The sequence below is a fragment of the Scyliorhinus canicula genome, chromosome 13 (assembly GCF_902713615.1).
Source record: "Scyliorhinus canicula chromosome 13, sScyCan1.1, whole genome shotgun sequence".
In the NCBI taxonomy this organism is placed as follows: domain Eukaryota; kingdom Metazoa; phylum Chordata; class Chondrichthyes; order Carcharhiniformes; family Scyliorhinidae; genus Scyliorhinus; species Scyliorhinus canicula.
This window is the reverse complement of record NC_052158.1, coordinates 43,770,028-43,781,583: the sequence shown is the minus strand read 5'-3', so window position 1 is coordinate 43,781,583 and position 11,556 is coordinate 43,770,028. Positions and strand designations below refer to the sequence as shown.

The 11,556-nt window shown below is 43.6% G+C and overlaps 1 protein-coding gene across 3 annotated transcripts; it reads left to right on the top strand.

The window, feature by feature from the left end:
* The first annotated feature begins 2,515 nt into the window (after nt 1–2,515).
* Nucleotides 2,516–10,574, top strand: LOC119976221. Of its 3 annotated transcripts, XM_038816549.1 has the most exons (4): nt 2,516–3,193; nt 8,542–8,697; nt 8,788–8,946; nt 9,914–10,574. In XM_038816549.1, the coding sequence occupies exons 2-4, from the start codon at nt 8,688–8,690 to the stop codon at nt 9,973–9,975; spliced, it is 231 nt and encodes a 76-aa protein (XP_038672477.1). In that variant the 5' UTR covers nt 2,516–3,193; nt 8,542–8,687; the 3' UTR covers nt 9,976–10,574. The 3 variants fall into 3 exon arrangements, with proteins under 3 accessions (XP_038672477.1, XP_038672475.1, XP_038672476.1); XM_038816547.1 differs by having other exon boundaries at nt 8,788–10,574; XM_038816548.1 differs by lacking the exon at nt 2,516–3,193 and adding an exon at nt 3,296–3,472 and having other exon boundaries at nt 8,788–10,574.
* The last annotated feature ends 982 nt before the right edge of the window (nt 10,575–11,556 follow it).

Sequence of the window (11,556 nt, the reverse complement as noted above, 5' to 3'; positions counted from 1 at the left end):
AAAGAGGGAACTGAAAAGGAAATTAGAGCAAAAAAAAAAAAATCAAAATATACTGGCAGGTATAATAAAGGAAAATCCTCAATTGTTTGACAAGTATATTAAGGGTAAATGTATACTTGAGCGGCACAATGGTGCAGTGGTTAGCACTGCTGCATACAGCGCTGAGGACCTGGGTTTGATCCTGGCCCCAGGTTACTGTCTGTGTGGAGTTTGCACATTATCCCTTTGTCTGTCTGAGGTTCACCCCCACAACCCAAAGGTGTGCATGGTGGGTGGATTGGCCATGCTAAATTGCCACTTAATTGGGTAAAAAAGTAATTGGGTACTCAATTTATAAAACAAGAGGGGAAAAAAGGGGAAAAGGATCCTCGGGAAAGATTAAATACCACAGTTGTAATTTGTGTGTGGAGCCGGAGGACGTACTTGAATACATTGTGTCTGTGTTCACTTGTGAGAGGGAAAGTGGGTATAGAAATCAGGGAGAAGGGCTGTGATAATAAATAAATTAATATAGAGAGGAGGTTCTGAGTGGTCTGACAGGCTTAAAAGTACACAAATTTCCAGGCCAGATGAAATGTATCCTAGGCTGTTGAGTGAGACAAGGGAACAACTGTGGAGTGTGTTTTTGTGTATGTTGCTATTTTTTTTACACATGTTTGGAATAAAATACATTTTTAAAAAAAGATTGAGGCAAGGGTGAAATAGCAGGGGCACTGGCAATCATTTTCATTTCCTCTCTGACCACAGGAGAGCTGTGGGAGGACTGGAGGATAGCCAATGCCTTACCATTATTCAGGAAGGAGGTACAGAAAAACCAGGAAACTACAGTCCAGTCAGTCTATCCTCATTGCTGAGGAAACTATTGGAAGCAATTCTGAGAGATAGAATTAATTTGCATTTGGAGAGGCAGGGTTTAATCAAGAACAGTCAGCATGGTTTTGATAAAGGGAGATTACCAACTTGATTGAATTTTTTGAAGAGTTGACCAGGTGTGTAGATGAGAGCAATGTATTTTGACATAGTCTACTTGGACTTCAGCAAGGCTTTTGATAAAGTTCCACATGAAAGACTGATGGCGAAGGTGAGTGTCCATAGGATCTAAGGAAATTTGGCAAATCAGATCCAGAATTGGGTGAGTGTCCATAGGATCTACACACCTGATGTGCTGATTAGGTGGATTGGCCACGCTAAATTGCCCCTTAATTGGAAAAAGAAATAATTGGGTACTCAATTTATTTTTTATAAATTTTTTTTGGGGCAGCACGGTAGCATGGTGGTTAGCATAAATGCTTCACAGCTCCAGGGTCTCGGGTTCGATTCCCGGCTGGGTCACTGTCTGTGTGGAGTCTGCACGTCCTCCCCGTGTGTGCGTGGGTTTCCTCCGGGTGCTCCGGTTTCCTCCCACAGTCCAAAGATGTGCGGGTTAGGTGGATTGGCCATGCTAAATTGTCCGTAGTGTCCTAAAAAGTAAGGTTAAGGGGGGGTTGTTGGGTTACGGGTATAGGGTGGATACGTGGGTTACGTGGGTTTAAGTAGGGTGATCATTGCTCGGCACAACATCGAGGGCCGAAGGGCCTGTTCTGTGCTGTACTGTTCTAAGTTCTAAGTATGAGATGATGCACTTGGGTAGAACAAACAAGGCAAGGGAATGCACAATGAACGGCAGAACCCTGGGAAGCACCAAGGAGCAGAGGGACCTTGGTGTGCATGTAGACCAGACCATTAAGGGGCAGAGATACAGTAGACAGGAAAAAACCTTTCCCCTTGTGGATGGATAATGACCAAGGATCCTTTTTTTTCTGTCTTGTTTTATAAATTGAGCACTTTTTTTCCCAATTAAGTGGCAATTTAGCATAAATTTAAAGTAAGGGACAGGATGTTTAGAGGCAATGTGAGGAAAAACGTTTTCACCCAGAGGATGGTGAGAGTTTGGAACTCACTTCCTGGTGGAGGTAGAGACCCTCATGATATTTAAAAGTATTTAGGTGTACATTTGCAATGCCAAGGCTATGGGCCAAGTGCTGGACAATGGGATTAGAATAGTTAGATGGTTGTTTTTGACCAGCGCAGATTTGATGAACTGAAGGGCCTTTTCTGTGTTGTAAAACTCCATGAATCTAAAACCTCCATTGAATTAACAATTCTCCTGAGTTTTTTATGCTGAACACCTACTCGAATTGTAAAACTGGACTTCGCCAACACGACCCGAGCTCATAGTGAATTGATAGCCCGTTTTACACTCCGCCTGACTGTCTTTTCCATTGTCCTTACCGTGTCTGGGAAGATGGGTGTCTGGGTGTGTGGAAAGAAAGTAGACCGGCTGTTCTATTCCTGGATATCTATTACAGTGTCCCTGCTAGAAAGTGAGGGTGTGTTACAGTCAAGTCAGGAAAAATAATACACTTGTATCTGATTCCCCACATAGCAGACTGGCACACACTGTGGAACAATCTCTAAGTGAGGGGTCAGTCCCTTCAGTAAGGAGGAGAGAGGAAGTTGGAGGAAATCATGTTTCTATTTCCTGTTTTACAGAAGGAATTGGTCTGTACTACACCAAGAATACAGAGAGGAGAGACACCACAGATAGATCCTGACCATCACCCAAAGAACATCGCACAACGGTGGGAAGACATCCAAGTCCCTTCACAGCTTTGCTCAACACAGAGAAGGTTGGGCAGTGAATCATCATCTGGACATGGTCAGGTCAGGAGAGCTTTGACTGGTCAATGATAGGAAGTCTTCTATCAGAACCAACCTTTCCGAAGGTTCGGCTGTGGGTAGGTCAGTCAGTGTGAGGCTGGGAAGTGTGAGTGGGCTCCAGGTACGGTGAGAGCTTCCGTCATCATCCAGCCTCATGAGCCACTGACTTATCATGCAGTGAGAGGCTGTTCAATTGTCTAGGTGTGTCTGCGTGTGGGCCGCACAAGCACATAAGATCTCCTACACAAAGTGCATTTGACACAACCACCGTTAGCACAAGGGCAGTCACATGGAGCGGAAACGATTCAAGTGTGAGGTTTGCCATAAAAGGTGTTGTAACGTCTACAACGCTGCTGAAACAAACACCAGAGGATTCATACAGGAGAGAAACCCTTCACGTGTGAGGAGTGTGACAAATCATTCTCAGATTCATCAAAACCTCCGTCGACACCACGCAGTTTCATACAGGGGAAAAAACCCCTACAACTGCAAGGTGTGTAACAAATCATTCGCGGATTCATCACCCTCTGTTCAACACAAAGGTGTTCACACAAGGGAAGAAACATTCATCGTGGCGAGGTCTGTAACCCAAATCATCCTCAGTGTCATCGACCCTCTGTAACATCGACCCTCTGTAAACACCGACGCACTCACAGTCAGGGGTGCAGAAAAACACTTCAGGTGTGATTTTTGTAAGAAAGCTTTCAACCAAATCTCCCATCTTCTATCACACCAGAGGATTCACACAGGGATGAAGGCCTTCATGTGCAAGGTATATGACAACTTACTGTCTGACTCATTGGCTTCTGCATACACCAACATATTCACATTTGTCAAATCATTCTCTGAGCCCTCTTCACACAGCAACGCACTCGCACAGGAGACAAACCCCATACATGTACGGTCTTATTAAATCTTCACGACTGATCGACCCACTGCACTCACCAATGCATTCACACCGGTGAGGAATCATTCATATGTGAGGTGTGCAACAAATCATTCTCACAGTCATCAGACCACCACAGACACCAGCGCATTCACATTGCGGCTCATATACTTCCTTACACTGAGAGCTGTCTGTGTTGTTTACCCTCAGTGATCACAGTAAAAGACTGATCCAGAAGGTGAGATCTCAAGAGTTTATTATAATAATTTGGTGGTAGAAGTACTAGATTGGGCTGAGGATTGACTGACTGACAGAAAGCAGGGGGTCGGGATAAATGGGTCAACTAGTTGGGGTGCCGCAGGGGTCAGTCCTCGGACATCAACTGTTTACAATCTATAAAAATGATCTGCGAGCAGGTACAGAGTGTAACATGGCAAGATTTGCTAATGATACTAAAATAGGTGGGAAAGCAGGCAGTGAAGAAAAGATAAAGAGTTTATGACGGATGTAGATAAGCTAGGACAGTGTTTTTCAAATTGGGGGTCGCGACCTGCAGGTTTGTCGCGGGTGTTGCAAAATGGGTCGCCAAAAATGATCGCCAAAGATCATGTGATCTTTCATTCCGTTTTCTCTCTGGGTAAAGTTTTGCTACCCTAATATGATCCTGTTCAAAAACAAAGCACATTCATAAGGTTAAATTTAATACCAAGCCAATACACAAATACAACGTTTCATTCACCCTAATATTTGGAATGGCTGCGTGATCAACACTGGTGCGGCATTTTATATATAAGTCTGGTTCTGTTTATAGCGTGCATTTTGTAGAAGGCAGTATGACTATGAAGATTTCTCAGACGATGATCTAGTCAGTATATGAGGTCTTTTGATCTGAAGGAAAAGCTTAGTACTGCCTCCTACAAGTGACATGCACTTTATGAAAGGAAAAGGTAACAATTGGGAGGGAGGTGTATTTTTAAATGTACAGTGAATCCCGTTTAGATTGCGACTGTAGGAGCAATATGCAGCTGGACTGGTCAGTGGACTCTGTCTGAGTCCTAAATTTGCCGCCATGAAGGCAGGTTATGGCTTCTGAATTGACGAGCATTACCCATTATCTCATAATCCAACTCCTTATTTCTCCCCTTGTGCATTTAAATATTTTGCGGCTGAATCAATTTCAAATGATGAGGTGACATCTGAAAAGCTGATGCACTGTAAATGAGGTATTGTCTGGTCGGACATTTATTTTGAATTTATATGTTGACTAGAGGAATAAGATCATCGTATTTCTTCATAGCTGAATTTATGTGATACAGCGCTACAGCCGGAGTCAGCGAATGTGTTCATGTAGATGGGTGGCACATAGCGTGGTCAATTCCTCAGACGAGTTAAGCAACCTTTTGGTATTTTGGAGCCCAGAGTTAAATCTCGGCTTCGAGAGTTGGAAATGTCTGATTGGACAAAACCAACGATTTCAGTGTCAGGGAGGTTAAAACTGTTGGCAAGTTAAATTTGCAAATATGAGGCTGGAATTATTTTGTTGCCATTCAACATCTTGGCTCTAGGTATGTCGAACTGAATCCAAGTACCATCATAAGTGAGGAAGACTCAATTATATAAATTCTAAATGCATAGAATGAGGACAGGCTCACCTGAATAGTAAGTGAATGTGGTGTGGGTCGCAAGGAACAGCCATTTGGTAAAAGTGGGTCGTCACGGGAAAAAGTTTGAAAAACACTGGGCTCGGAGAATGGGCCAAAATTGGCAGATGGAGTTTAATGTGGATAAGTGTGAGGTTATTCAATTTGGACGAAAAAATAGAAAGACAAATTATTATCTAAATGGAAAGCAGATTCATTATGCGTCTGGGCAGAGGGATCTGGGTATCTTTGTTCATGCATTACAGAAAGTTGGTATGCAGGTACAGCATGTAATAAAAAGGCAAATGGAATGTTAGCGTCCATTGCAAGAGGCCTGGAGTATAATAGTAGAGAAATGTTGTTGCAATTGTATAGGGTGCTGGTGAGACCTAACCTGGAGTATTGTTTTTTTAAATGTTATTTTTTAAAATTTAGAGTACCAAATTATTTTTTTCCCAATTAAGGGACAATTTAGCACGGCCAGTCCACCTAACCTGCACATCTTTGGGTTGTGGTGGTGAAACGTACGCAGACACGGGGAGAATGGGCGAACTCCCCAGGGACAGTGACCCAGGGCCGGGATCGAACCCGGCTCTCCGCTCCGTAGGCAGCAGTGCTAACCACTGTGCCACCATGCTGCCCACATCTGGACTATTGTGTCCATTTTTGGTCTCCTTATTTGAGGAAGGATGTGGTGACATTGGAGGCAATTCAGAAGAGGTTCACCACATTGATTCTGGGAATGAAAGGGTTGACGTATGAGGGGAGATTAAACTGTTTGTTTGTGTTTATACTCGCTGGAGTTTAGAAGGATGAGATGTGGTCTGATCGAGGTATATAAAATACTAAAAGGTATTGATAAAGTAAACATAGACCAAATGTTCCCCTTGTTTGGCAACCTAGAATGAGAGGTCACGGATGCAGGTGAGAGGTAGTGGATTTGAAAACTGATATTTTGGAAGGTCTAATACAGGTGGGAAATATACAGTAAATGGCAGAACCCTTCAGAGTATTGACAGGCAGAGGGATCTGGGTGTACTGGTCACTGAAAGGGCAACGCAAGTGGAGAAGGTAGTCAAGAAGGCATACAGCATGCTTGCCTTCATAGGCTGGGGCATTGAGTATAAAAATTGGCAAGTCATGCTGCAGCTGTATAGAACCTTACTTAGGCCACACTTGGAATATAGTGTTCACTTCTGGTCGCCACACTACCAGAAGGATGTGAAGGCTTTGGAGAGAGTACAGAAACGGTTTACCAGGATGTTGCCTGGTATGGAGGACATTAGCTATAAGGAGAGGTTGGATAAACCCGGTTTGTTCTCAATGGAACAACGGAGGTTAGGGGCGCCTGATAGAAGTCACAATAGTTATGAGGGGGATGGACAGTCAGAAGCCTTTTCCTAGAGTGGAATAGTCAATTACTAGGTGACATAGGTTTAAGGTGCGAGGGGCAAAGTTTAGAGAAGATGTGTGAGGTTTTTTACACAGAGAGTAGTGGGTGCCTGTAACTCGCTGCCGAAGGAGGTGGTGGAAGCAGGTACGAGAGTGATGTTTAAGATACATCTTGACAAATACATGAATAGGATGGATGGAGAAATATGGATCCGAAGTGTAGAAAATTTTAGGTGAGACAAGCAGCATGGTCAGCGCAGGCTGGAGGGCCGGAAGGCCTATTCAAGTGGCTGTACTTTCTTTGTCTTTGTTTGAGATGAGGGAGTAACTATTTCTCGCTAAGTGGTTGAATTTGTGGAACTCGCGATCCATAGTGCGGTGGAGTCGGAATCATTAGATGTTTCATGAAGGAATAGATATATTTCTGATTAAAAACGGGTTAAAGGGATATAGGGAACAGATAGGAGGTGGATTCCTGAAACCAGGGAGAGATCAGCCATGATCTGATTGAATGATGGAGCAGGCTCACAGGGCTAAATTGCCTAATTCTGCTCCTAATTTCTTGTCACCAGGGGAGCTGACCTTCCAAGGCACTGACTGTCTCAGCAGTGGCTGTCTCCAAGCTCTCCACCATCAGTCCATTGTTTCAAAAAAGTAAATTTACCTTGGACCAGATAGCCAAACATCACCAAAACCAGACATCCAAATGTATAGAAGCTGCTGCTTATGTTGCTCATTGTGTCCTCTTCTTTAATTGGCTCTGTTTAAGGCGGTTAATAGGGTTTGCCTTCTTAATTCTAATTATGTTTGCTCAAGAGTCGCCAGGTATCTTTCAATACCGCCACAAGGTTCAAATCCGAATACTGATCAAAGACTCGATACATCAATTAGTAATTTCGAAATCAATGCTCATTTATTTACACACACAGTCAATTATACTCATGCACAAACTCTACCAACTAAACTATCACTACTACTAAAGCCTATACTTAGCTTCGGTGCGCCAGATAGTCAGAGGAACAATGGCCGTTGTCTGGTACTGAGGCTGCCTAGGCGTCGAGGCTGGTACGCAATAGTAGCTAGGAGTGTCTATCTTGTAGCGGTGCGTTGATTTTGACTTGCTTGTTCTGGTGCAGCTGCTAGGCAGGCCTCTTGTCGCTGAGAACTAGGCCAAGAAGAACAATTCTCTCTTGGGGGCTTCTTTTTACACTCAAGAGGGACTTCGCGTGCTTTGGGCGGTCCTTGAACTTGGTCCCAATTGGACCATTTCCTGATCATTGGTATCGATTTCCTCCAATAAAGGGCTGGCTGCCCTGATTGCTGGGCGGGCTCTAGGTGGCCGTTGGCCTGCTTTGTTCTAGTCTCCTCTGGTGCCGGGGTGTCTGCTTTAGTATCGTTTACCTAAATGTTTCCCATTTGTCCCTGGAGATGGCTCATTAGTATGGTAATGGCTTTGCAGTATCAGTCTTGTCTAGGAGCTACAGCTCCAATCAACAGACAAACCTTGCACCTGCTTGCTTTCTCAGCATTGTCCATTTTTCCCTTCGTTCTTTGCAAAGTGTCCATTTTGTAATCGGGACGTGGCCACCCCAGGTGGCTACACTTATGCACAAGTTTCCCGACAATGGAAAAGAAGAATATTAAATATATATATATATATATATATATATATATATATATATGTGGTGTTAATTTTTGAACTTTATGTCCTATTTTTGAGTTGAAAATACAGAAAGATCACAAGATTTATTTACAGATTTTATGAGGTTTTGTAAAATGAAATTGTCTTGGAGATGGCTCTGACTTTGTCATAAGATTAAATTCTAATCAGAATTCCCCATGGGTGCAGGCTGAAAATGTGTCACAAGACAGCACAGCAAAGTCTGGACCATGATTTCTTTTTAATTTTCATTCTTCCTTTAGCTAAAGCTGGCCCATAATACCCAGGAGTGCTCGTCGACCGGAGGGCAGGTTCCGTACATGAAGGAGCTGACGGAACAGGAGGAGTTCACGAGGAAGCTGTTTGATCTCTCCAACTCCACGATAACCAATGGTGGATCAGATATGGGATGAGTGAAGGTGATGTTAGCAGCTGAGTGATTAAACCATCAGGAGGAGAGTTAATTTATGTGACAAATGATAATAATTGTGATTTTCTTCCTCTGAAAGATACACAGCTACCCATGGACACATCAGCTGGTGATGGAGGAGAGTTGGCAGCAGCGTCCGAGATTCCTGAAAGGGCTGATGAGGAAGGGACGGAGGTGAATACCTCACAGCAATGTGGCATGGCAGCTGCAGTGGAGGAGGGAGAGAAGTGTCAGGAGGGTAAGATGTCTGATTTGGAGGGTAGTGTTGGTGGGTTAAAATTAAATATGGTTTGTGTGAAGGAGGAGGCCTGTGATGACCTGGCTACTGTGGTGGAAGGAGGGCGCTCAGAACCTTCCGGAGGTGAGGAACCTATGGCTCTGGGAGCAGAAGCTCCACTGTCTTCACAAGCACGTGGACAACATCAGGCCCACGCTGCTGATGAAGAAAATGAAGATAATCTGAAGCACCATGAGCACTTACATCAGGAACAGGTTCAAAGTACAGAGAGTTGTCAGGTCACTTCTAACTTGCTTCAGGAAACTTTGACTGAAATTAAGGTGGAGGTTAGACAGAATCTGCAAAGAAACAATGATATTCTTCAACAACATCTACAAAGAAACAAGGAGGAGGTCTGTGATGCTCCGGCTGCTGTGGTGGAGCAAGAGCACTCAGAACCTCCCGTAGACGAGGAACCTGCGGCTTTGGGAGCAGAATCTCCACCATCTCCACAAGCACATGGACAACACAGGCCCATGCTGCGGATGAAGAAAATGAAAATGATTTGAAACCCCTTGAGCGCTTACATCAGGAACAGGTTCAAAGTACAGAGAGTTATCTGGTCACTTCTAACTTGCTTCTCCAAACCTTGAGTGAATTTAAGATGGAGGTTAGCCAGAATCTGCAAAGAAACAATGAGATTCTTCAGCAGCAGAATGAGGTTCTTTGTCAGCTACTGCAAAGAAGCAATGAAACTTTGAATGAAATGAGGCAGATTCTGTCTCAGATTGTAGTACCTGCACCTCTGGCCAGCAGCGGCCCAGTGCAGAGACATCAACTGCTGGACATGCCTTTGGCACAGGAGAGGTCACATTACGGGGATGGGGGAGGCACGGAAGGAATTAGGGTTCCTTCCCTATAACACTATCTCCTCAACCTCATTAAGCCCACTTTTTTTATCATGAGGGATATTTTTCTGTTTTCACAGTCTGGATTTTTGCCACGACAAGGAGCCTCTCCGTTTTGATGACAATGGTGGAAGAAGCCTGAATCTAGACGTCCTGCCTCGCATTCACAGCACCTCCCATGTACCTGGGGTCAAGTTGGAATGCGCGCTTTTCACAGAGGCACCTGTCCATAGAAATCAGCAGTTGCCTCCACTTGTGTGGTTTTGGGTGAGAGGTGACTGAAACCTCCGATGTCTATCTTGTGTGTGTATGTGTGTATATACAGGGTGGGGCGAGTTAGAGGGTGGTTAGGAATTAGATAATAGAGAGAAGGCAACCAATCAGCAGCGTCTCGTCTCTTGAAGTGCACTCTGACCTCATGGATCTGACTGAACCCACCTGTCAGACCAGGAACTTGCAGAAGTTTTTGCTGATTCTGATGATGAGAATATACTGCATGATTCATCTACAGAATTGAACCAACCTTTGATGTATCTGACCATTCCATGTGGAACATACTTAGTCTCCTTCATGGATAAGAGCCAAGAGTGAACAGAGCAGGGAGAGGAAACACTCAAGTGATCCAGATGTTCCATTGGAAATGTCAGATCATTTTCACAGTTGAAACACACAAAAAACCGTAGCACAAAATTGGACCTTGCTTCAGTAACTGTACAGTGCTGAGTATTGTATTTACTGCAAATTTAACTATAATTATTGTTATAAATAAAAAAATGTTTTAAATTTACAAACCTAATGACTATTTATTAGACATCCATAGAGCAAAGACTTAGGATATTTTCTAAGAATTATTTGTTAATTGTGTTGAGACTCTGGGTCAAGTGGGGCTGGAATTGACCACGCACTAATCCAGAGGGGCGTAACAACAGATTGAGAAAGAGTGCCTGGATATTTACTTTGCTCGTCAGCATTTCAACCAGAACCTGTTTGGGAGAGAGAAAGTTATGGTAGAGTCCAACCATAAGCCACTTCAAAGCATCTTTCTCAAACCGCTTCTATCTACTCCAAAGTGTTAACAAAGGATGTTACTTCATTTGCAGAGGTATCATTTGGAGTGAAGACATGAACACTTTAAAGATTATACGTGCAGTGTGTGCAGGGACAGACACAATTCTACGCTGGAAAGAACAAAGATTTTTTTTGTTCAAGTGTGATCATTTACTTTATAGATTTATGTAGAATAAATTGTAAACAAAAAGGGGGGATGTTTTGATAAATCCCACTGTACACTGTGGATCCCATATTAATGTGATGTCTGATGTCATCATATGTAAATACACGATTTTGAGGCAGAAACCATTTTACACACCACTTGGAACATTGTTTAAAATTCAAATTACTCCAAATATTTTGTTTCCTGAAGCTGGGAAACTGACTGGTGACACAGAGGCGACTTTGAGCAGTAGATCAGATGAAGATTTAAACTTGTCATTGTCCCATCTGAATAAAACCTCACTTATTGCAGCTGCTGTCTCAGTTCCCCGGGTAAACGTTCGACAGAGATTTCTAGTGTGGGAATAACATTCTTCATCCTCGGAGGCTTTCAAACTGACAACATCAGTGTGGGATGTGTAGCCTCGGATGTGTTTGACAGCAGATCAGAAGAGGAAGACCCACAGCGGCCAAGGGAGTGATGCTGTGTAGTGACGGGATCAGCACATGT